Source organism: Salarias fasciatus, chromosome 5, assembly GCF_902148845.1.
Source record: "Salarias fasciatus chromosome 5, fSalaFa1.1, whole genome shotgun sequence".
In the NCBI taxonomy this organism is placed as follows: domain Eukaryota; kingdom Metazoa; phylum Chordata; class Actinopteri; order Blenniiformes; family Blenniidae; genus Salarias; species Salarias fasciatus.
Genome location: NC_043749.1, coordinates 10,183,412 through 10,209,837, shown reverse-complemented (window position 1 = coordinate 10,209,837; position 26,426 = coordinate 10,183,412). Strand labels below are relative to the sequence as shown.

Sequence of the window (26,426 nt, the reverse complement as noted above, 5' to 3'; positions counted from 1 at the left end):
CACACCTACAAGCATATGGAATCAGCTCAGTGATCAGTCAGGAGAGGACTGAATACTTTCAGCACAGTAAATAAAGATCTGATCCAAAGATCTGAGAACCTCCTCCTCCTTCACTGAAATTTAGTAAAGAACAGGCAGTAATCGGATTGAGTGACTGTTGCTCAGCTTTCACTGCCACTCTGGTCCCCGGATCATTTAACCATGAATGATTCATGAAGTGTCGACCACAGTCTGGTCCAGAGAGGAAACCCTGCTCACACAGAGGAGACAAGGAGCCATCTACACATCACACACTTCCAGCTCCCCCCCAAAAAAAACCCCTAAACTCCAAACAGTGTCCTCTGGCTGGGTCCTCCACCTGTGGAGCAGGTTCATTGGAGCTCTTCCACACAGGTGTGTCTCACTGGATTGCATCCGCTCATGAGGATATTAACGGGATTGATACTTCTTTCGACGTGTTCGGAGATCTTCTCCCCATTCCATCCCTGTTTGACCATACTTGAGGAGATATTGGCGCGCCTCCCCCTCCTCTCGCCATGCTCCCCGCGCAGGAAGCTGCCAGGATCTACCACACCAACTACGTGCGTAACGCGCGTGCCGTGGGCGTGCTGTGGACCGTCTTCACCATCACCTTCGCCGTGATCACCGTGGTGGTCTTCATCCAGCCCTACTGGATCGGGGACAGCGTCAACACGCCGCAGGCCGGGTACTTCGGCCTCTTCCACTACTGCATCGGGAACGCGCTCACCTCGGAGCTCACGTGCAAAGGGAGCGCGCTGGACTTCGGCTCCATCCCGTCCGGCGCCTTCAAGACGGCCATGTTCTTCGTGGGGATCTCCATGCTGCTGGTGGTGGGCAGCATCGTGTGCTTCAGCCTCTTCTTCTTCTGCAACGCGGGCAGCGTCTACAAGATATGCGCCTGGATGCAGCTGGCCTCCAGTGAGCCGCAGCGCCACGTGCTTTGTGTCTGTAGTTCGAATACCGTAATTAGATCCACTAAAGTCAGAGAAGTTCTACAAGTGGTGTAATACTGTGGAGCTACCACCATGGTATTGAAAAGGTCCTCACATGTACAGTATAATGTGAACATGGTAAACCCAATTTATCCCTCAGCTCCTAATTGTCCACTCAAAACACAATTTATTGAATCCCTTGGGGGGGGGGGTGTCCGATCAGTCTGAGAAATATTCGAAGGACCAAATCTACAATGGAATTTACAGCTCTAAATTCGAAGATATTCCTCTGGCGGACACTCAGACAGAAGTGAAACATGATTCTGTGTTTGAAACGTGAAGCAGCATGTGAACAGATGCAAGTGAAAGGGCCAGCCTGTGAAGAAAGCACTAATGAGATGAACCTGGAGGTGTGTTGTTACACTTCCTCCTCCTCAGACCTCTTACACCTGCTGCTGGCACATGCATGCTCATTTAAGGTATTATTGTCTAATTTAAGAGGTGAACCATAGTGAAAGCCTTTTCTATAAATAATGCTAATGGGTTCAAACTTGGCCTCAACTGAGGTATTGAGCAAGTGTAATCTAATTTGAAGATGGATTGTTTGCAGAAACGGCCTACCTGAAAGCACTTTAGTTATTTTTGATATATTGTAGTCTAAATTTCACTAAATTAGAGGGCTACTTTGAGATGAATTGAGATGAAGAAGGTTTCAGAGGTGGGACGACACAGGGCCAGCTGTCTGTCTGCAGGCAGTGAGAGAACAAGTTCTACTCTCTGCAGATGAGATAGGGCGAGTTGCTTGGCAACTCCAGGTGTGTGTGTGTGTGTGTGTGTGTGTGTGTGTGTGTGTGTGTGTGTGTGTGTGTTTAATTTCTCTGGTGGCTTCCTTGTTATTTGAGAACTAGAAATAGAAGATATTGATATTGGAATATTGCTCCTCACCGGCAATTTTTTTCTCTCTGTTTTATCATCCAAAAGCAAAATATGATTAAAACATCCACGTTTTCTCACCGGAATATGTTCAATATGTAGTTTGTAATATTTTCTGAAATAATAAACTAAAAATAATAGCAGCGCCACAGTACAGGAGTGTATTGAATTAAACATGCCGATAAGACAGTTCTACAGTACTTTGTACCTCAGTGAGTCACATTATCACTATTCAACAAAATAGTTCTGTTTTTAGGCAACAATTAACTGTTTAAACCAGGAGGGAGCAACAGTGGCTTATTACTGCCACCCAGTGCATTAAATTGACGTTACTTCGACCTCAGTTAACATCTAAGAATTTTATTTGTCTGCCCAGCTGCGGATCAGGTCTCTGTTTGACATAAAAAGCACGAGTCCATAACGGATCGTCACCCTGAGCCTCCCTGTCTCTCAGGTACCTGCATGGTGATCGGCTGCATGATCTATCCTGACGGCTGGGACTCGGACGAGGTGAAGCGCATGTGTGGCCAGCGGACTGACAAATACACCCTGGGCAACTGCACGGTGCGCTGGGCCTACATCCTGGCCATCATCAGCATCATGGACTCGCTCATCCTCTCCTTCGTGGCCTTCAGCCTGGGCAGCCGGCAGGACAAGCTGCTGCCCGAGGACTTCCAGGTGGAGGAGAAAGGTACCAGGATGAAGGGATGGTGAGAAGTAGAACAGACGATACTGAAAAATCTGCCCCTCAGTCATGTTTTTGCTCTCTTTCAACAGATAATGCCTGAATTACTGGAGAATGTCAGAGTGAGACTCTTCACAATGGGTGTGGCTGACTGGAGAGGATTGAAGCTGAAAACAACTTCCAAGATTGTCTCTGGCAGTCGAGAGAGAAAAGATCACCTCGTCCTCAAAACAGAGGCTTTGCTGACCACAGCTCAACACTATCAGCAGTGAAAACTTTTTTACATAAACACTCATTGTAATTCTCAGTAAAATCTTCCTAATAGCTCATGAGATGGTGCTTTATTTTCTCAATCTTTTGACCGTCATTCAGATGGTTTGTTCGAATTCATTTCTTCAACATGTCTTTGAAGCAGCATTGTTGAGTGGAAGTGGTATCAGGCATTTCACTCATTTAAAAAAAACTCAAGGGTCAAGCCTCCATAATATAAACACAGTTTGTAATATAAGTGACCTGGAATTTTGTATTTTTATCCAAACTAATACTTTCACACAAATCTAACTCCTTGGTGAGATGTACAGCTGGTTTTCCTGAAAGATGAGCAGGAGCTTCAATGACTTGGCAGGCACAGATTTTGAAAAAGGTTTTTTATTGCCTAAAGAAGAAGAACCCAATGAAGAGGGGACACATGGACAGAAGTGACTTTGTAGAAAAACAAGCGACAAGGCTTCAACATGACTCAAAGCATTTTTACAATATTAGTACAATCCATCATCCTCAAACCAACACCTGAATGCACTTGAAACAATTAGCTTTCATTTTTCTGGAACTCCAGTGACCATAAGTCAAACCAAATCAAGTGGAAAAGGGGAATTTGTCAAAACACCAGACTGGAGGATGGGAAACGGCACAAAGTTCTTGCTGCAGAGGGAGCGATTAAAAGCAGACTGTTTGATGCACGGTGCTGCAGACCCGATGTGGCTCCACACCAGATGTTTGCCAACTTGTACAAGCCTCCCCACAAAAAAAGAGGAAAAAAAAAACAGTTCATATTCGTCCAAAACAAACCAAGCCAAACCCTCATAACATTGTTTGGCTTTAGGATTTTTGGTGAATCGCTTCTTGTTGCAGTTACAACAGGCGATGAAAACCTTTTTAACCTGCATACAAATATAGAAAAAGGGGTTTTACAAGGAGGGGGTGATGCAGCATGCCAGTGCTTCGAGGGTTAAAAGCCACTATTTCATTCTATTTAGCAATATGCACTTATTTATTCTGAGCACTTTGCACGGGATTTGAAGCCAAAGGGTGATAAAGCTGGAACAGCTAACAGGACGACTGGGACTGATTTGGCTCGTCAGTGACAGCAGTGTGCAGCTTTAATGGTGATCTTTAGGTTTCTTATGGCATCCTTCCTTCTAAATTTGTACAAAAGTTTTATTTTTTTCCACCTTTGGAATCTAAAAGTTTATCATCTAGCAATGAAATATAGAGAATTGTGTGCAGTTTTTGTCAGAAAAATTGGTAAGTTCTAAGCAGTCAGTACAAAAAAAAAAACAAAAAAAAACAGCCATCAATACAGGAAGAGAACGTGAAGCTCCTTCTACAGCATGTGTGATCCGGCAGCAGCTTGTCTCTTTCTCGTGTGGGGGTCGGTCTGTGGGAGCCACGTCATGAGGGAGCAGGCACGATGCGGTCGCAGGCTGTTGCAGACATGAATTTATACTTTTTTTTTTTTTTTTAAATCCCAAAACCTTAAGAATCTAATCAGTCCTTTTCATGATGCTGGGGGGGGGCAACAGTGTGCAACGCGTGGCCTCTAGGACGTGAGCCACGGGTGCGACAGGCACTGGGCCGCGGTGGCTCTCCTCTCAGGCACCAGGTCCAGCATGGGCAGCAGGAAGCTGCTGAAGGTGTGAGCCTCCTCTTTGGACCACTCGTACTTCTCCACCAGGACGTCGAACAAGCCCCACGGCTTCAGCTTGGTGATGTGCCGCAGGTCGCCTGAAAACAGAAAACACATTCAGGTTATATCTCATGACAGAGCTGTGACGCACTGGATTTATATGACGTTACGCTGCAGGGGTGTTTCTGGTGGGCTTAAATCCACTGCACCGTGTCTGAACTTGAAATAGCTGCACTGAATTCAATTTGCATGTCTTGTCCTCAGACCGAGCAGATGGCTGCTCCCTTGAGCCGTCAGGTGTTCGGCCCAGAATAGCAACTTCTGCACCAAATACCTGGATGTGTTTTAAGGAGAAAAGGCAAGTCGAGCTGCAGCAGGCGGCTGGTGGCGGGCGTTCGTGTGTTTACCTTTCTTGGTGAAAAATTCCTTGGAGTATTTGCCTGCCAAGATCAGCTTCCGAGGAACTTTTCCCAGCAGCTCGATGATTAGTGCTATGTGATCTACGGGGAGGCAGAGAAATGCAAACACAGATGGAGGAGCAGTACGAGCTTCAGTATAATGACAACTCAGGAAATGGGGAATAAAAACAATTCACGGGAATAAATTAAAATCAGATCGTCAGTGGGACGGCAACCAGTAGGCGTCTGATACAACTTCAAATCCCTGATATCAAATCCACAGGCGAGAGGGAATGGAATAAACGTGAAACTGAGCTAGTTCTGTAACTTCATGACAAGGGTGACGCTGACCTTCGTCTCTGGAGTAGTCTTCTCCAGAATGGGGTTCAAACAAATAATCTCCAGTTGCAAGCTCGAAGGCCTGAGGAAACACACACACACACACAAATGGGGGGGGAAAAAAAAAAAAAAAAAAGGAAAATCAACAAACGATAACTGTTATGTCAGTTATTTCCACAGTGAAGGCAGATAAATGAAAAAGTAAATTTGAAGGACGATAAATACGGACCCTTCGTCCAGAGGACAGATAATACATGGCAGACTTTCATGACTTTTCATAACATTTCTATTTAAAATATTTCTTTATCATATTAAAAAGCTTCACCTGCTTCTGGTATAAAGTATAAATAATTAAGTATAATTAAGTGCATGTGGTCTCTCGTAGGTGTGCTGTGTGTGTTTTACCATGCAGGCTGTGCTCCAGATGTCTGCTGGTGTGCTGTAGCCCGCTCCGACGATCACCTCAAGGGAGCGATACTGCCGCGTCTGGATGTCGTCTGTGAAATGTTTATGCTGAAAACACAGGGCAGTGTAAGGGACAAATTCCTGCCAAAATATCCACATTAGATCCACGCACGTGCATCGTACTTTCTCTGCAGTATCACGCCCTGCGAGGAGAAAGTCTGCGGTGAGCGTGCACAGAATGTGAAGGAGGACACTGCTGTCTCTGCTCAGGAGCCGCTGGTCTTTCTGGGAGTGAGCCAATCCTCACTGTATCATCACATTTGGTTGTTCTAAGCTCTTTTGATTGGCTGTTACCTGTGGAATTAATGGCTGTGGATCTAATTAAGAGAACTTCTCTTCTCTTTTCAGGGCATCATATCAGGCAATCGGGGAAATAAAAACAATATATTTTGTGCGTGGCTGATTGAGCTATTCTCGCCTCATATTTGTGGCCGTGGATCTCATTTGGCAGAGGTTTACAGTCATTTAATTTCCCCTGAAGCAATTAAAAAAACAACAAGGTGAGAACTCACCACCCAGCAGGCATTGCCGAGGTCAGCAATCTTAACCTGCAGCTTGTCGGCGTTGAACGGCTCCAGTGGGTTGATCAATAAACTGCCTGATGGTTCTGTTCAAGAGCGGGAAAAAAAGAGACATCTGAGGATCTGAAGCTAAAAACGTCTTCAACCTGATTGTTACTGATGGGCAGGACTTGAAACATTATGAATTAGTTTAACCATCATGACCTCTGTTCCGCTGTTCAGCCCGCACACAAGCAGCACTTGAATACCCTGTACTGTACTGTATATCCTTCCAGTGTCATTGACGCATGTGCTGCATTAACATTCACGCGATGTACAGCTCGACATGCAGGAGGCCAAATGTCTGCCTTTGCTGCATGAGCAGAAAATAAATAACCTGTTCAATAGCATGGCCAGATAATTGCTCTCCATCTACTTGTGTCACTTTCATACAGTGATATTCTTGGAAAATGTCGGCAAACAAACCCCAAAACACTATGAATGAAACCAGGTACTGGAGTGCTATTGTGAACTCAGGGCTACAAGACAAATAAAAATCTCCAAGCCACTGCAGCAAAAAAGAAAAATCCTGAGAAATTAGAGATCAATCTGTTGAGTGTCTTTTTAGATCTAAATCAGAACTATTCACTTGGCATAAATTTCATACGCTAAACTCAATCATAAGGGAATCAAGGCGGGTTTCTTCCTCGACTAACCACTCTGGCTGTCCTCTCCACCGTCCTCTGGCCTGATGTCCCCTCGAGTGTCCTCGTCGTCCCTCTTCCCCTCCTCTTTGTCTCCGTCCTGCAGCTCCACGGTGACACAGTCTGGGCCGAGGGAGTCGGCGGGCTGCTGCGAGCCGGCGTCCGCCTCCTCGTGCGAGCCGTTGCAGGTCTGCTGCTCCTCTTGGTTGCGTAACGTGTCGGCGGGCTCCGGTCGGTTGGCGTTCTGTTGGTCCTCTTGTTCCTCTGTGGACTGCTTGGTCACTTGCTCCTCGGGACTGGTCTCGCTCTCTGGCGTTGAGATGCGGCCGTTACAGTTGACCTCCATCTTGTTCTCCTCGGTGGTTTCCTCTCGCTCCACACCGAGGTCTGCAGACTGGGGCTGCTCGTCAGGAGTCAGGTCTAAAGCAGAAAGAGACCAAAGGCGTTTGTCCTCCTTTAAACTTGCGCATCTGCTCATCTTAGCTGTCAAACACCACATATTTACCTAAATTTAACCAGACTCACCTGTGTTTGCAGTATTAGCAATATCTTGCAAAGTGGCAGACGTGGGGAGGGTGGCTGAGGAACTCGTCTCCTCTGTTGTCTCCGTCGTCTCCTCCTCGTCCTCCTCTTCTCCGCCGTCGGGCGCTGCTCCTTCCTCCATCTCCTGGATCCTCTTCTCCAGCAGCTCAGCCTGCTTCTTTTGCTTCTTTTTCATCTTCTTCTTCTTGTTTTTTGACATTTTGCCCATCTAGGAATACAAAAACAGGAGGATTTTTAAGATTTGATGCTACCGGAGGCTGATTTCTTTTTTTTAAGCTTCTCTTAAAAACAACTTACTGGTTTGGGTGCCGGAGCTGTGCTCACTGTGGAAAACAGGAAAATGGGATGATTATATTGTGGAACGACACATGGCACATCCACCGCCTCTCTATAATTAGGATTGTGATTGGGTGGCAGAGTTGATTCACACAGCGTTGCGCCAAGAGTGTCTCTGCAGCAGCGGCAGCCGCTCAGTGGGAGTCACACACTCCACTAAACAAGCCAGTGATAACTGTAACCCACCCAGTGGTGAGTCATAGCATCAGAAAGCTAAGCGGCGCTCTTTTAATAGAAACATCTGCATGGTTTAAATCCAAAGTTCAAAGTTTCTCAAAACTGCCATTACACCACAGAGCAGGGATTGGTTTTAGAATAAACTCTTGTGAGCGAAAATGACTGTATCTTGGATAAAACTCATCTTAAACGCATTACCTGTTTCATTAGTGACTCATGCTGCTTTTATTGATGACTCAGAATAAAAGTGAACCGCTGAATAAATAAAAGTTAGTCGTATCACTGTGATGCATCGGAGACTTGCTGCTGAATCTAAACCTTGTGGTTGTCAGCAACACTTCTGTCAAGCCGCAGAACTTGTTTACGTGGGAGCAGAGAAAAGAGAGAAAGGTTGTGACCTGCAGAACCCGAGGGAGGCGCCGCGCCCGTCTTCTGCCACTGCGTGGCTTCGGCGGCCATCTTCTTTATGTACGGCTCGTTGACGGTGAGCAGGATGTTTTCTGGTTTGATGTCCGTGTGGATGATCTTACACTTGGTGTGGAGGTAGTCTAAACCCTGCAGGACCTGGAGGGGGCAACCGGAAAGACGTTCAACGAGATGCAGCGAGCCTGCGCTGGAATATGACGACTCTAGCTTCTGTCTCTGGAGGACAGAGGCGATTACATTTACTGCTTTGTGTTTAACTGACAATGATGCTTCTGCTTTCGTGCCGTACCTGCCGGATGATACTTTTTACACATGGTTGGGGAAGACCTTGATAATTCGACTTAATGATCCATTTCAGCAGGTGGTAGCCCAGTACCTCAAACACCATACACACATCTGAGGAGGGGGTTAAGGACCTACAACTTTCTCCAGCAAAAGTAGCTCAAAAAACTACAAAAAAAAAGGCCAAATTCTGCATATGATTCCAGCAGATTGTATTGCTGGACAGCTGACATTAGCAGTAGTTTGACAGACACTTCTGTCAATCTGAATGAATGGAGGAGGTTTGGGCAGACCGCCTGATCACACAGCTGCGGAGCGGACGGCGTGGGCGAAGGAAGGGACGGAGCGAGTGTCACTTTGTGTCTCGAAATGCGACACAAAGCACAACGGCGCGCTGGACGTCGGAGGAACATCTGCGAGCCACAAGCAGGCTTGTTTAAATGTGAGAGGTGTAATGACCCGGCCGCATTATCGAGCGTGCCACTCACTCAAACTGTCACTGCCGTCTGCAGTCAAACTCTTCATCGACGCTGAAGTCTGGCTGAAATGTGCTTATCTTTAGACGTGACCTTCAAGCACGATAAGACACGGACGAGCTGTATAAATATCCCGCACCGAGCGTCTCACCCTCGGCATTCTGAACCGGCCTGCCGTGGTTGTGAGGCTCAGAGTGGAATCGTTCTGATCGAGCAATGGAACGGAGACGGCGGAAGTGGGGAAGCGAAAACGAAGGCGTGCAAAGCAATTAAGACGCTGTTGTGTCACTGCTGCTTTTCTTCAGGAAAATGGAGCAGCAGTAAAACGTACACAAAGCAACCTGTCAGCACAGTCGCAATACTAGTGAGACTGCAACGCTTTAACACTTATTGTGACTTTTTTTAAATATCTCTTTCTCTGCAGAGGATACGCGTCCCGTTCGTGCCGGAGATTTTGAAGTCGTCGAGCAACTGCACCACCCTCTCTCTGCTGGGGTCACTGGGGTCCGTGTTCCTCACCTGGAAAACACACAGCAGAGGAGAGATGTGAGGAGTGCAGCTGACCAGACAACAAGCCTGAGCGACAACAGATATGAGCCTTACAGATTTGAGCAGCTTTATCTCATCCAGAGCCGTCTCGGTGTAATGCTCAGCACTTTTCACAACCTTCATGGCCACAAAGCGCTTCTCCCTGGAAGTGAGAAGCAGATCCATGGGACATTCATTGGAACGGGACAGACAGAGCTTTGCTATGATGATCATATCACTCATGACGGAGCCCCAAAACGTGTCTGACTAGAACAAAAAGGCAGTAACCCTAAATCTGACTCACATAGTGCCAGTAGATAAATTCTAAAGAGACCCATCTTGACGTCATAAAATAGCAGTTACCGAAATAATGATCTTAGTGATGTCTAGTTATAGCAGGAACAGAACAGAAGATGTACAAAGTAATGCAATCAAATTATATTTTGGGTAACTGATTACTTTTTATTCAAGCATGTAAGTTATCCTTAACATTTAAGAATAATATCTTAAAAGGACATCCACTATTTCAGACAATATTCAGACCTTTGATTAGTTTTGTATCAAACAGATTCAATATTTTGACCGAGGAATAGATAATGCCATTCCATGAGGTCTGAAAGGAGGACAGATTTCCATCATTCTTGCAGTTGGTCCACATCAGCCATCGAGCAGAACAGACTGCAGGAGGTGACTTGACGCTGTGAGCTTTTTGCAGTGTCATATCTCACTGGCACAGATAATAAATCATAATCAAATGCAGAGCCCAGATCAGTTTGCAGTGATTTTTCACAGTCACGACTGAGGAAAGCCTCATAAACTGCAGCTGCTCCCTGTGAACTCAAGCTCGTGCCTCGAGGAAGCTGATATAACCAGCGATCATCTGTCACCTTTAAGCTTGAAATAAACTTTGCTGCACGTTGTACTCCCTTACTTTTTTGGGTTTGAAATGTTCTGTTCAGATAGAGATCATCTGGTTTACACATGACCGATCGAGGGTCTGGGTCCGGGGTTTGCCCAAATAAACATGAAGAGGGGGATGCTTTTTAGTACCTCTGCATAACAACACCTGCTACCAATACAATATTGGATAATCTTAAAAACATCTCAATCAAAGATCACTACTTGTGCCCACTGTGGAATGTCATCTACTCAAACCATAAACAATGCGCATCCCAGCTGCTGTTTATCATTCCGACACTGTTTTGTCCTTTTCCGTCTGAGTAAGCATCGCAGCATTAATAAAGCACCCCCCCCTCCTCTCTGCATCATAATGGCAGCTGTGTCCCGGTGAGATCTGCTCGTGACCTCCGCAAATCAGTGCGTCTCAGTAACACGTCTCACAGTTGGTGAGCGGAGCTTACTGGATGTCCCAGGCCAGCCACACGGTGGAGAAGTGCCCCCAGCCCAGCTTTCGGATCACATGGTACCTTCCGTTGAACAAATCGCCAATCTTCACATGGTGATAGCCACCTGACCAAAGACAAACAATTCAATTATTGTGCGACTGTCATTTGACGAAGAATCATTAAAAAACATTGGTATTTCTTGAGCCACACAGAAAATTTGCTACAATTCAGGCGTCTGTCTCTACAAATGAGAAAAGAGCTGCTCTGATTTTTTTTTTATTTCAATACTAAGATAAAAGTGAAACAAATGAAATGAGTAAGGTGTCATTATTGAGGCTGTTGATATGTGAATAAGTAATAATGCTGAATATTGTGGTACTGATGTGTTAATATCTTAGTGCCTTGAGATTTATTATTCCAAATAACAGTGCTCTTTCTCTGTCAGACAACTAATAGTTTAATTAGTTAATCGGACAAGTTATTCCAGTCACTGTGATTGATGACACTTTTCACTCATATTTTAAGTTCCGTCACACAGAATTTACAGTGGATGCAAACATAATTTATTACAATTTAGATTTTCACAGTACATATCTGCGATATACTGAGCCGCCCAAAGTCTATTCTTTACTGCTCAACCCCTTTATTGCTATGCTGTTACTGCGTACAAGATTCAGCCTGCATATTTCTCATAAAGCACACTCGCAACACAAGGCACTTCTCGATAGGAGTGGGTGCTGTGAGGCAAAAATCCGACACGCAACATTATTGGTTTCTTCTACACAGCTCAACCCACGATACGCCAAACATCATGCCCACTGCTGGGTGGAGAGGATAACACTGAACATCTCTTCATCATGAGATCTGTCAGAAGGTTGGAAATATGAGGCAGAAGTGAACATTTTGTCCTGAAAGTACATTTCAACAGCATTTCAGGAAAAATCGTGAAACCTTCACAATAAGACTCAGAAACAACTTTCTCTCTCAGGAACCAAACTTCTTATGTACAACTGAAAATACAATTGACCCACTCTGCAGCGTGATAATTTCCCTTCTGACGTCTGGAGAAAGATGTACCTCTGCAGTAGTCGTTGGGATCCTCCTGCTCGTCGTCGTCCGAGCCCAGGATCTCCTCATCCTGCTCTGGGAGCGGCGAGTCCGCCTGGCCCGGCTGAGGACCACCTCCACGGCCATGAGGCTCCGGTCTGAGAGGGCAAAAAACAAAAAGACATCACAAAATGTTAAAAAAGAAATGAAGGTGAGAGACAGGAGACGAAATGACAGGGTGAATATAAATAGAGAAATACAGAGAGAGGAAATGCTGACAGTGGCTAACTGGATGAAAGATGTCAGACTGGCTCACAGAGAGTGATAAGAGTTCACAGACCACTTTTATCCAAAAGCACTTAGATAATAAAAAGAAAAAAAGGTATTTTTGAGTACAAGGATATTGAGACATATTTCAGAAATATATCTGTGAGGAGACGAGTTAGCATTTAGGTCAGCAAAATAAAAAAAAAATATAAAAAATAAGGCAAAAACTTTAATCAAAAAAGTAAAGACAGTAACGGCGTTCTCCGCCTGTCATATCTAAACTGACATGAGAGCTCAGAGAAGTCAGGGCAGGACAATGTGACTGCCTGTCCTTCACCATCAGTCACTGAAGCAGGATTATGCTCATGAGATGTCAAAATTAAATGCTAGAATAAACAAACCGCTGAACATGTCCAGGACAAATGAGCTAAAGTGAAATGTTTTTGCTCGCAGGGATTGCAAAGTGTAGAACACAAAAACATAATTATCATGAGGGAAAATAAGGTTTCTGTCAGTTTTGAAGGAAAGTGTGACGCAGTTCCCTTTTCCAGTTTGCTCATGGGTTTAGTTCTATTCACGCTCACATTGGTAGTCCAAGCATCACACACAAAAAGAAACAAACAAATCCACTGCTGGAACGTGAAGTTTCTGTAATGCTGCGTGTTGAGCTGAATGCAGTGCAGTGTATGCTGGAATACTGTGATAGCAAAGAGCCTGAAGACCAAACACCAGGATGTGACAGCTGTAAAGCTGCCTGGGTGTCGTGTCTGGTCTGTTAAAGAACTCTTTAGTTTGTGCTGCATTCTCACTCCAGTCAGAATTATTTTGGAAAATGCAGTTTCGTACATTTGTGAGCACAGCTCACCACACCGCCTTTTTTAAGTGTCTCCTCTTGACTGTGTACACTTCCACTACAGTTCATTTTACATGACAAGAAAGAATGTATCTTTAGTTGCAGTTTAACCAAAAAAGAAAAGCAACGTGCAACATAAAGGGTCTGTATTTGTTTACCGACTGTCAGGCTCTATAGAGGTCGAGCTCCGCCTCAACAAGTCCGACAAGAAAAACAAGAAAGTCTAGATTATTAGTCACGACCCAAGAATCAGCACCTGAGGTACACAAATGAAAAGAAAATGCGTTTCAAATTCTACATTGATATTTCTCATCGGAGTGATTAAATTAGTATAAAAATGACACAAACATCCCGCAGAGCTTCTTCCTCCAATGTGTTCACTTTCACAGAGCTCACGGTCCACCCAGCATGAAAAACGGACTTTCACCGGGTACATGCATCTCTTCAGAGTACGTTAGTCGCGTGTATCGTGAAAGACTGAGCTGGTATTAATGAAAGAAACTTGCTGTTACGGTGTGTTGTCATTTAGCTACACAATAAATGCTGATTGCAAGCAGGGAGGAGGTAAGACAAGTGATTTTCCCCTCACGCTGGACGACAGCCAAAGCATCACCACAAAACCAGACACTATTAAACCAAGATGCTCCTTCGACCAGCGGCTAATATCATTAAACATTGATCGTATTGTTGAATAACAAATGTCGATTCAAAGATGCTTAAATGACCTGGTTGTGTTGTGCGAATCTGTACATGGTGGATAAAATATTAAAAACAAATCCCCTGGTTTCTTGTATGAGAAACATCTTGAGCGATATTAGGAGCGATATTTGTTTCCAAGAAACAACCACACAGAAGATTTAAAATGAAAATCAAGAAAGATTTGAACACTAACACAGTCACTCAGCTCGTAAAGCCAAATATAACAACATGAAGGATTTGTAAATGTTGTTTTGGTCGAATTAATGGGGCCTGCACCACTAATAGCGTCTTGGATAAACTCAGGAAAAGGTGATTTGTCATTGTGAACTTCTTCTCAGTGCTATCCAAGGTGCTGAAAGATGAGACCAATCTATCCCACTGGACCACCGAGAAACATGTTACTAAATAGTAATGCGGACCAAAGCAAATCCCTATTTCACTTAAAAAGCGACCACAATGAAGCAGCGACAAGCATAATTTGCAGCAGTTTCATCAACGTTCAGGCAGCAGCTGTGCAGGACAGATGAGTCATCGCGAAGCCCCTTCACTCACCAAAGAATCAGAAAATCCAAACACACTTGACAACGGTAAGAAAAATGATCCAGGTTTTGAATATTTTCCCTTAGCGTGGGTATTATCCTCCGTACTCGGCTCCCTCCAGGTCTGACAGGTTAACTGCTGATTGCTTATTGTATATTGGGTGAACTCCGTCTCTGTCTGTTAAGCCTCGTATCAAGTGTTGGTTAGAAAATGAATGGATATAGTTGCAGGCAAGGTAAAACTGTTTTTTTTTTTAAGTCTCCTCAGTTAAACCACAACTTCGTATAAGACAGCATTTGTCTTGTACTTAAGTATTCACAGTATTCCAAAGACTTATGACTGTTCTTTGCATGCAGTGCATGATAATTTCTTTTTCTTTCTTCCAGCTATTTTAAGTCAAATGAAACATGCAAATCAAACAAATCTAAAATTCATATCTTAAGTGAAGGCATCAAATCAGGCTACTTTTCATGCTTTATCAGTCCTGTGTGCTTCACAGATGAACTCTGCGCTTTCGCTTACATTACTGAGTCAAAGAGAAAACGCTGGGTGGTGCTGAGAAGGATTTGAAGCTAATTAAAGTAAGTCACATATCTCTTAAGCTTTGAAAGAGTCTGGAGCAGCTGCGTTTATCCCGAGCACTCGCAAGAAAAATGCGAACTGGGAAATGTCACAGCCTGTATAAATGGATCTGTTCATGAAAGTAAACAGAAGAAAGTGTGATTGCACTGGCTGAGGGTTTGTTATTTTCATCTGCATGCAATTCATTTTAAAAACCTTCAGGATTAGCAAAAACCTAATCAGTTCATTGGCTTACGTCGAAGCGGCACGACCACTCCAGACGCGTCTCAGCGAAAGCACGTCCGTAAAGATGTGTCACGTTTTGCTTTCTAATGACCTGAGCTGTTCGTTGCTGCTGCTGTGGGCTCTGGAAGCCAATTTGAGTAAAAGTTAGAGGTGCAAAGATCTTTTAATAACTGTGTTTTCCTTATGTAACGATGCTACATGGATCCAGCTTCAGATTAAAAATGGGAGAATAATGAAACAGTAGGTTTCACATTCTATTTGCATGTAACCCACGTACACAACAATGTCAACAGATCTGCAACGATCCAAATATCTAAACTCACACCACTGGCTGCTGATGCATCAGTCTGGCTCACGTGTGTAGGAGGCATCCTCGCAGAAAAAGAAGCCGAGACAAAAAAGACTTTGATCACTATTTATTCTGCTTCTGTTGCACATATTCATCCATCTGCTGTGAGATTTCCTCCTGAAAAGGTGTCACTGAAGTGGGCATAAGCACTTTTTTTCCCCCCCTACATTTGGTCAGTCTGCATCCAAACAGTGGACGCAAATGCAGTTCTTTTTTCTTTTCTTGCTTGAAAATACAAAAGTCACTGCGAGTTCACAGCAACTAAAATATTTCTGCCCCAATTTCTCAAGGGTTTAGCTTATTTAATTGCCTGATCTGCATCTACCAAAGTTAGCAGTTACTGTATTTTATGACAACTGCTGCAAAAGCAGTAAAGTGAGTTTAAACAAAAATGAAGAGAGAAAAAAAAAATCTAAGACGCTGGTTATTAAAGATGTGCTTGCAATACTCGTGAAACTGCTCATACTCTGTACAAGCAGTTTCATGAAGAAGTGCTTCTTTTTCCCCAGCAGCATGCTTTGTGCCAGCTCTATAACTTCTGAATGGCACATTGTGAGGAGAACGTAAACAAGCTGATTCTTTATGGTTTACATGAGAAAGATGGTGCATGCTGGCCTGGAATGCAATCACGCCATCATGGTCAACAGTTTGTTCGCTCAAAAGATGATGTGTTGAAGATGATGGAGAAACGGACAGTTGATTTCAGGACGAGGTCTTGCACTAAAAATAGACGCCGACAACAGAATGAGGGGCGGAAAGGGGGGCAAAAGACAGGTAGAGGTCAGAGGACAACGACCGCAAGAAGAATTAAAGAGAACAAAACAGGGAAGGTAAGACTTGAAAACAACACTTCTGATCCAAATACAGCAGTCAATCACGCATTTTACGATTGTGCATGTGAGTTTTTTTTCCCCCCTCGCTGCGTCAGTGTGACACAGAGACAGTTTAAATGCGCTACGATCGCACGAAACACCTGGACCTTTTCTCAACGTGGCCAGCAACCGTCTGTGGCCGTTAGCACACACGTACACATCCCGCTCTTACCTGCAGGATGCACGGATGCCCATGGGACGTGACGTCGGAAGAAGGACCGGACAAAAAAGAGTGCAGATTGTTAAAAAAAAAAAAAAAAGGAATAGAGAAAAAAAAAGGTTCTCACTCCATCTGCAAGAAGGACTGATAAAATTCAAACAGGATCAAACTGTCTGCAGAATGAGCAGAATGGAGAGTGTGAAAAGTGTAGCGGAGAAGGAGAGAGAGCAGTTTTTCTGAAAAGCAGATGAAAATGAGGAATGGAGCTGCCCGACAAAAAGACAAGACAGAGAGAAGAGAGGATGAACACAGATGAGGAGGAATGTGGAGGATCTGCTGCAGATGGAGTCCTGGAGCGCAGGGCACCACTGCACACTCGCTGACTTTTCTCTCCCACATCCACTGCCTCTCTCTCCCTCTCTCTCCCTCCCTCGCTCTTCCTCCCTCTCACTCGCTCTCTCCCCGTCTGACCGAGAACTCTCCTTGGCTGTCGTCAGCCTCTGGCCCGGCCCCTTCACTGACAGCTGAGAGATGATTGGGTGTTACAGACCAGCACTGCATTGCAGGTGAGGGACGACATCAGCCCCCCCCCCCCCACCTCGCATCACCCCCCCTCCTCATTTGACCAAAACAACACCATTCTTCGTTCCCGTCTCTCTCTGTGTCCATCATTATCACTGCCAAATCATCTGCCAGCAATCCTGGAAATGTTCACTCATGTTTTGTTGCTCTGAAGCAGCAGCAGCACTGCTCTCACATCACATCCCAGCCTCTCTGAGGTTTGCCCTTCAAACAGAACCAGGTTTTTTATTGTGCATTTTTTCAATAATCCCCTATTAAGTAAGTCATTCAATTAATCATGAATTCTGAAATTGAACTGATTCCATTACGTGTGTTTTGTTGCTGGTTCTAAATACTTTATCAACCTTAACATTTAAAAAAAAAAAAAAAAAAGGCAACAGAATTGTGTTCTGTGAATTGTGTGAACCCACACCCTGAAGTTGACAGGCACACAATACAAAAGGCCCAAATGTTTGACCAACCCCTTACAGGAATTTCTCTCACATCTCTCAAGACTTCATGCATAAAGTGACAGATGAAACATTTTAATCGGGCCTCGGCGCTTCAGTTTGTTATGGACGAAGACAATGTCCCGAACTCATCTTTTCAGATATTTTTCCCCGTCAGTAATTTTGCAATCACTTTACGTTTTACACACAGAGTTTAGTGCAGCTTTGATAAATAATGAGCCACACGATGTGTTTAATGCATCCTCATTTGGAGTCAACATGTGGATGAAGTGCTGAATTAACCTTTCTACACACTCTGTACACTCAGGAGACATGTTTTCAATTTTCTCATATGAGTCTACTGTTCAGTTTGATACACAGTTAAAAGAAAGCTGTCACTACCAAATGTGGCTGGCACCAATATCGCTGCAGCATGTTTGTAAGACACAATAATTAAGCCATTTGTTTAATCATATGATGACATTCATGGACGCGTTTGACAGTAAGATGACACAAAACATTAGGAGCAAATATGTAAATAGACTAAAATTCAAACTGAACAGCTGAACCTGGTGTACAGGTGCAAACAGGTACACTAAGTAGTTCATAAATAATAAGAGTAATAATGCAGCAGTTTCTTCATGATCTGCAGAAACCTTCACCCAGTCAGTCCACCAAAAAGTGACTATCAGCAAAATAGTGCAGGCGGTGCTCTGCATATTCATCACAGATTTTGAATACTTAAAGAGGATGTTTAGGAGATTGTCAAGGGCAAAGCTCAGAAAATCTCCTTACAAGAGCAGGGTTGAAATACTCAAACCTTTAGTCCTTGGTGGATGAAAAGTTACGGGCACCACTGTGACCAGTGTTTCAAGATCAGACCGTTCCTGATCCTGAAAAGCGAAAGCCTGCCCAGCTCAATGAAAACCAAGCCCAAAACCCTCCCTTAGGAAGTAATATTAAAACCATAAAATGATCACACGCAGGATGAATAACATGCTATAAGCACACAAAGCATCATGACTGTAATAAAACTATTTTTCAAAGTAAACTGATAGCAATGAGATGGCGCAGCAGTTTGGTACACCGTGTCAGTTTTTGCCATCTAATAAAATTCTGTTAGCCCTTCCAGTCCAGCAAAACTGGTTGAGGCAGATTATGGACGGCGGTTTGATCCACCATCGCTTTTCATGTGTCAACATAGCCTTCAGAAAGACAACGAACCCCAAGTTCCAAAGAATACTGTACCAGCACCTCGCATGGCAGCCCTCGTGGTATTCGTGCGTGGTTGACGCAGCAAAATGTGCCATACCAGAGAAATGTCCTAATCATTCATGAGGTTCAAATATAGGGTGAATTCACACTTCAAGTCAAGTTTGGTCAGGTTTAAGTGAACCCTGGTACAACTGCTGCATCAGTGCGGTTCATCCACTCCCCTTTCTGTCACTGGAAAAATCGGCAGTATGCTTGAAACTGTACTCTGTTGTGGTCCGATTACAGTGAGCTGGGAGTGTGAACTCAGCAGAGAGCTGTAAGAGGACCCAGCATCAGACGCAATCGATCACTGGAGAGCCGTGTATGTGGTTGTTTATTGTGACGGAGAACGTCTTGCTGCCGTTTGACTCCTTTGTACATTTTAGACGCCGTTTGTGATTTCTTAGCTGGTAAAAGGAAAGCAGAATCGCCCAACATGCACAGTCATGCATTTCATTCAACATACAACAGCACTGTTGGGGACGTCACATTACACAACAGGCGTCCAGGCGGGAGTTTCGTTTACATATTTTGGGATGACTTTAACATGTCAATAAGAACACGAAGCAAAAAAGTATTTTATTTTTTCAATTTATTGATTTACTTTTTAGCCTTTGGTCGGGATCAGAAAACTGCACCGCAAGTGTTAACACTCCCTATAACACAACACAAACTCTGCCGATATCAATGTGATTCCAGTCCTATCAAACGCTTTTGACCAATTTAATTGTGCTTTTTCTTTTATGCACCAACACCAAAAATTTGTCAGTGTATCTCTGCAAGTTCCTTTCAGTTCCGGCCACATGTGAATCTTACTGATGCACCAGAACTAACCAGTGTGTGAAATGTGGTGAACAACAGCAGCTGGATAACAGATGGAATCCATGAAACTGATGAAATCATTGTGGATGGAAGGCTTAAGATTAGAAATGCATTCATTCATATTCTGAAATCATTAGTAGTCTTGTTGTCTGCTGTGATCTCAATTTTGTGCCAGCCATAGTTAGAATTAGTCTAAAGGTTAAATGTTTTTTAACAAACTCAGCCAAAAACAGGAAATCCACACCCCAGATTTTGCAGTACCTGAGTGTTTCGACAAAACTGATCAGGATTCGCCCGACGCTTTTCTCACAAACTGAGAAAAGTCAAAAGGTTATCTGTCTTCATGACACAGGAAAAACTTGAAAATGGAGCAAAGGTCTGCAGGAGACGAGTCTTTCAAAAGGGAGGAGATCTAATTCAGAACCACAAAGGCTTAACATCACTGTCACTCCTGAGCAATAATCTGACATGATAGAGAGTGTCAGCATCTCCTGCTCTCTCCCGGTTGCTGTTCTTCCACCCGTCCGGCCCCATCAAATCTCTGGGGCAAAAATAAACAAGGGCACAGAGGAAGAAGGAAAAAAAAAAAAAAGCTCTTCTGGATGGAGTTTAGCCAGAAAGTTTGCCCTCCCTCCTCTCTTGCCTTCAAATAAAATCAATGCAAACTGCAAGAGCAGCAGAATGAAGCAGCAGTGGCAATAGGTAACGCTACTGAGGGGCTGAGGATGCAATACACCCAGTGGAAATGAGTGTGGGGCAGCATTTCTCTCACTTCTCGTGTGGTGCAGGGAGACAATGTTTTCTGACTACCTTAATTTACATTCACCTTTAATGTGCAGCGCTACGTGACAGGACTCCAGAAACTGCTCTGTAAACAGACACGGCCTGGTGCTTTCATCCCCATAGTTTAATGTAAAGCAAAGCTTCGCACTGGACTGCATGCCACGCAGAGAGAAACGCAGAGGAAGGGAGGGAGGCGAGAGAACGAGAGTACAATGCAGTTGTGTGTAACAGCAACCGTTACACCACTGCAGGTTTTCTAAGTTCTGAAAACAAATCTGGACGCGGAGCACAACTGAAAAGCCTTCATTTCCATAGCCTGAAGGGACCCACCGCCCCATTAGAATCAAGCCAACACAAACAGCTATTATACTTCTGCTACAGAGCAGACTGGGGAAAGGAGTAATGCATAACCTTCAGAATGAGGACAAAGAGCAAGAATCAGAGGGACTCGGAGCTGTCCTGGTCTGCAGATGATAAACGACTTGATGGGTTATGTAATGAACTGCAGCTATGGCTGGAAGAGAACGCAAAATACAGCTGAGAGCAACGAGCCGGACAAATAGTCAGCAATATGTGCTGCTGAGTATTGCTTCACTTTCTCCGGTGCAAAAGCAATGCTCAAATTGTATCTGAGCCACAAAAAAAAAACTAGAAAAAAAAACAAGTGGTTTCATGTCTGAAATGGTACCAAAAAAAAAAAAAATCTGTTAAAATTCCAAAAAATGAAGTATGGCATCAGATATTTCAAAAGCTGGAAGCCCAAATCCCCCTGGGACATCAGACATGTTCTCAGTTGCTTGTACAAACAAGTAAAATGCAGGAGCAGGTAGTCAGGTACTCGGCAGGACAACGGTTCGAATGTGCTCCTTAATGAAAAATTGATCTTTCCATCAATAAGTCAGTCCAGCTACGTGTACAAACATAAACACCAAAACAAAACAACACTGCCCCAAGTCATCAAACACTCCACAAGCACAGCAGGCTGAAGCCAAGTTTGATTTTCACATCTTGAGTTGCAACACAGAGGAACTGCAGCACTACTCACGTGCATGTTAGGCCACTGGCGAGCTTCACCACAGCTGTATTGATGGAGAAGATCCAGTCCAGGAGCCACATGACCGAGACAATACGAACTTTATGTTTTCTGACAGACTGAAACAACCGAAGACATTCGAATACTTGAAGGGAAAAAAAACCCCGGCAAAATCCCAAACCACTTGGACCTGGGGACAGGACTGTACTCCTCTCTCCTCTCTCCTCTCCTCCAACTCCTCAGCTGAACTGTGGCTGGGCTGTGTCCTGTCAGCACAGCAGCCACAACACAGCGACTGACACAAGAGAGTGGGAGGGAACGAGCACGATGGCTACAGGGGGGGGAAGAGAGAGCAAGTGCAAGAGAGCGAGAGTGAAGAGAGAACGAGAAAGAGAGAGACAGAAATGGATGTTTGGATATTTGCCAGTAGCTTGATGGTTATTGATAAAACAAATAATAATAAAATAATTCCTATGTGAAACCTGCTCTGCCTCAAAGTTTTTACATTGGCCAGTATGACTCTAATTTACACCTATATATCAGAAATCAGTTTATTCATTCTGAGTCAATATGTCGTGTCAAGGCTGTGCGCTTTCACGCCTTTCCAGCAAGGCAGCAGCAGCAGCGGCGATGGTGGCACAATACTGGTGAATACTGAAGCATCTCCAGTTAGCACTGTAAATGTATACCTTTACTAACACACACCACTGTTTACCACAAACAGAACACAAACATATTCTTTGCTGAAAACATATTGGCTCAGTAGCTTGTGACAAATGATGCTCTAATGGACTTAATAACATCTTTTGTGTGGTGTTATTACAATTTGTACAGTCTGAAAATAAATGCTGAACAAGAACCCAAGGGACTTTTGAAGAGAGAAGCTGAAGAAAACTAGTTCAGTCTATTTCACTACTGGAAGAAAAAAAAACAGCAATGAAACCGTTTTAGATCACTGCTGTAAAGACAAAAAAGTCCAGCTTTAAATGGTAAAACAGGACGTGATGGCTGTGGTTTTATTGTTTTACATTCCCCACCATCACATCAACATGAAATATTGTTGGCTAAGTTCGACAACAGTACAAAAGTGTGGAAAGATGAATAAATAGAATTCATACTGCACTCAGCAGGTATCCTAAAAGAAACTATACTGAAATTGCACATTGTAGATTGACTGTGAAGAATATTATAATTCTTTTGACACAACCATTAAATGATCCAAACACTGAGCCGCTCTTTGGGTTTGGCAGGTGACCGTAAAAGCCTGCCAGATGAAAATTATCAACAGATACTGAAAACAGTCATGAATCGAAGGCCTGCCCTCCACTCAACCTCAGACACACTGAGAGGAAATGCAGAGTTCACTACCATGCTTAGACTGGTGTGCTGTTACTGCTGGTAAAATAAAGACAGCAACTTCTAAATGGGGCTGTCGCACTTCTAAAAACAAATTCAGCTTGAAAGTATTTGAAGTCACCAGCAATTTGTTAAGATATATTTGAAGCGCACACCCCTGTCCCATTTTAATTTAGAACTGGAATAAAAAGGGACAGTCAATCTTCTTAATCCTATATGCATGACAGTAGCCTATAAAGCATCATTTTTACATGAACGTCATTTTTCAGATCATTTTGCATCGTGTCACACATCAGTGTGACACGATGCAAATCGAAAAGCACAACACTTGCACAGTTTTTTATGAACATGCACTGAGAACAGATTTTCTGGAGGTGTGATCTGGTTCAGAACCTTTTGTCTCTTCATGCAAACCCACACAGACTGCGTCACGTTGCGATCAGGACTCTTGCAGCCACAAGATCACCTCTGGGTAGGGTAGCTCTTTATCAAATTTCTTTGGGTTTTATTTTTGAGGTGGTTTCCCCTCTGCTGTAGGATAAATGTGAATCCAACAATGCAGATTGCTGCAGGCAATACAGGATGGATAAAAGCCATTATATTACACCTACTGCAACAAATTAAAACAAAAGCAAGCGATTAGAGAAGTTCTTGTTTCCATGTGTTATTGTCGAAGTGGTAAAACAATCAAATATGCTGTGAAACAGCTACTTTAACAACTATGTCTTAAATGATCAAACGATTAATCCGATTAGGTAAAATATCTCAAATTTCAGATGAAGTCAAAGCACTGTGTATTCACAGACACTTGTGACCAGAAAATGATCAGGTGTTGTTTTTCCACTTACTTTTTTCCAGGTTTTCTGGGCCTTGTCCTCTTTTTCCTTGCTTGCATCGCCAGAACTAAGAACACAGAGATCAGTGAAAGATCACACACACATTCATGGTCTTTCAGGGAAATGGGGACCTGGTGTGGCTCGGACTGCAAGGGGCCAGAAAGTTGTGCTTACAGCTTATAACATCAACAACAGAAAACGGCTGAGTTGCAGGGAAATAATAATTAAAAAACACAGCGAACAGGGTAACACATCCTGGCCTCCGGGATGCGTTACCGTGAAAGGAGGCACTTTTAGGTTAGCCGCTAACAGCAAAAACCTGCTTTCCACCGCGAACGCCTCACGTCTCTTCATCATCAGTGGCGACAAAGACAACACGAATAACATTTGGCTTCACGCAGTTGTTTAACCCTCTGAGTGAAAGTTTTAAGCACGCACTTTAAAAATAACCCGATGCTATCCGCTGGCTAGCGCTAGCATGCTGGTAACACACATACACACACCACGGAGCGCATGGTCCACTTTTACTTTTTTTTATCACCTCCTATGTGTTTTATCTAAACCACAAAGCCTTGCTGTCATCATAACAACTAACTGATATGACAGGAAAGCGTGTATGTGTGGCATGTGGGCCGTGTAAATAAAACATTTGGGTTGAGTTATCGTCGTTACCTTTTCTCTCCATGCTGGTTTACCAGTGGCTCAGGCTGCGTTCAAGGACTGTGGGAAACGTCGGAACTCCAAAGTGCGCGAAAACTGACGGTGAGTCTGGTTTAGATCAACGGAGTCCTGATGGCAGTGAAATATTGAAAATAACAATAACCGTTATCCATAGCGTCTAATATTGAAAGGGAAATTATTTTTCTGTTGATATAACGTTGAAAGTCAGTTCCGTTGGATTTTTAATACAGAATTGAACTAAAGCTAATTTTAGACGAATGAAGCGAATTCGGCTTCTATTGCTTTGAAATATTTCAATTATTTGTGCCTTCTTTTTTATTCAATTAAGCCCATGCTGCATTCGAAAAACTGGAGCTTTCGCTGTGGTATGTACTCTTTCTCCCTGTCAACTGAGTTAAATTGAAGTTATTTGACTTTTTCTAAATTATTATGACTGCTCATTTGCATCTGCTCTCATTTTGCCTGTATATATTGAATATTGCTTGCATTGCCCACTAAATTTCTGCGTGTGTTTCCCATTTAAGCAGAACTGACCCTTGTCAGAGCATCACTATATCTTTACAATCATGTTATCAAGTAATTTCAGTCCTCTCTAGTCATCATACCGATGTAATGAAAATAGGGCTGGCTTTGACTTTTTTTAAACACTGAAATAGCACATTTAAGGGCGTAAACCTCGTGTGACATTGATCTTCAGTTTTAAGCATTTAACTCAATGTTGTTGTTTGTTTGGTTTTAGTTGTTTTTTGGTTTGTTTTTTGGTTTTTCTGTGTTTACTGGTTGGAACCCATCGTTTGAAAAAGGCAACAGAAAACAATCCATGTCTTTCATATATTTATTGAATATTTTTCATTATTTTTTTTCCTGTAAGAATATCTCCTGACATCTTTGTTTATGAACATTTGTCTAATGTATCCTGTAACGCATGAAACATGGGTTTCCATCATTTTCAAAGTGAGGCAATATTTGTCACCTATAATAAACCCATTTTTCCCTTCCACATTTCAAATATTGAATATATGTAATATAAAATATACATGGAATCTTGATATGAGGGATAGGAAACCTTTCCTGGGTGAATCATGCCTTCACCTTTAATTAAAGGTGCCTTAAGGAGTTTGCACGTTTTATGCGAAACAGCGCCCCCTGCAGGCCTTGGGTGTAATGCAGCTTAGTGAAAAACTCGTCCCTGTGGCTCGCGTGCACGGAAGAGGGGGACTCCGTCTTCGCTCGTTTAGAAGCGCTCAAGTAAGATTTAAGTTTCTTTTACCTGATGGAGTCTGTGCTGGAGCTGTGGCAGTGCTAGAAGCCAGTCTTTTCTTACTTTCTGGAAGATCCTGCTTAGTTGTTGCTCACGAAGCATCTGGCGGAGTAATGGCGGACAAATCGAAACTCAAGGAGCCGGAGCACGCATTACGTCATTCCTTTCAAATTCTCCCCAAAAAAATGCTGGTGCCGGACCGGCACTGCAACTTTCAAGTGACAATTTAGCGCTGTTAGAGGTACTTGTAATGAGTATGTCAGGGCACATTGTACACATCATTAAAAATGTGTAACATATTTATGGTGGAAAATAAGTATTTTTAAGGTTGTAAAACTCCTTAATGCACCTTTAACAGCAAATGGCTCCAGCGCCTGACAGAAAGGACCAAGGATGGATTGATGAAATCTTGGTTCTGTCCTAAAACAGTTCCTCTAACCCTCCCCAGTGTGAGTCCGGGTTCAGAGGCCTTTGTATGTGGAATTTGCATGTTCTCTTTGTGTGTATCGATTTCCTCCCACAATCTAAACACATATGAGGCTGCAATTCACGGACTATAAATTCCTTAGGTGTGAATATGAGTGTGTGCCTCCAGCAATAATCAGCTGGGATGGACCTCTGCACCTTGTAAAGCATGTGCATAAGCCTGTGGATTGGAAGATAGCATATTGTGCATTATAGTATCTTTTATGCTGCACAGTTCAGAATTGTGATAATATCACCGATCCACTTCACTGATGAATTACACACACAAAAAATGAACATTCCCATTGTTTCACACACATATATCTACTGTCTG

General features: G+C 43.4%; 2 protein-coding genes across 5 annotated transcripts; one reads left to right on the top strand and one right to left on the bottom strand.

Annotated features, from left to right (window-relative positions):
- The first annotated feature begins 536 nt into the window (after positions 1–536).
- Positions 537–2,884, top strand: lhfpl5a (LHFPL tetraspan subfamily member 5a). The gene is made up of 3 exons (XM_030090816.1): positions 537–939; positions 2,341–2,577; positions 2,664–2,884. The coding sequence occupies exons 1-3, from the start codon at positions 537–539 to the stop codon at positions 2,672–2,674; spliced, it is 651 nt and encodes a 216-aa protein (XP_029946676.1). The 3' UTR covers positions 2,675–2,884.
- Positions 2,885–4,208: 1,324 nt separating this feature from the next.
- srpk1b (SRSF protein kinase 1b) lies at positions 4,209–26,060 on the bottom strand. Of its 4 annotated transcripts, XM_030092668.1 has the most exons (16): positions 26,055–26,060; positions 21,506–21,604; positions 12,075–12,202; positions 11,013–11,121; positions 9,727–9,814; positions 9,555–9,642; positions 8,655–8,761; positions 8,338–8,503; positions 7,724–7,749; positions 7,409–7,634; positions 6,896–7,303; positions 6,192–6,286; positions 5,620–5,727; positions 5,227–5,296; positions 4,885–4,977; positions 4,209–4,575 (listed from the first exon to the last, which is right to left on the bottom strand). In XM_030092668.1, the coding sequence occupies exons 2-16, from the start codon at positions 21,574–21,576 to the stop codon at positions 4,391–4,393; spliced, it is 1,968 nt and encodes a 655-aa protein (XP_029948528.1). In that variant the 5' UTR covers positions 21,577–21,604; positions 26,055–26,060; the 3' UTR covers positions 4,209–4,390. The 4 variants fall into 4 exon arrangements, with proteins under 4 accessions (XP_029948528.1, XP_029948525.1, XP_029948526.1 ...); XM_030092665.1 differs by having other exon boundaries at positions 9,555–9,814; XM_030092666.1 differs by lacking the exons at positions 21,506–21,604; positions 26,055–26,060 and adding exons at positions 23,698–23,752; positions 24,358–24,397 and having other exon boundaries at positions 9,555–9,814.
- Positions 26,061–26,426: the final 366 nt, after the last annotated feature.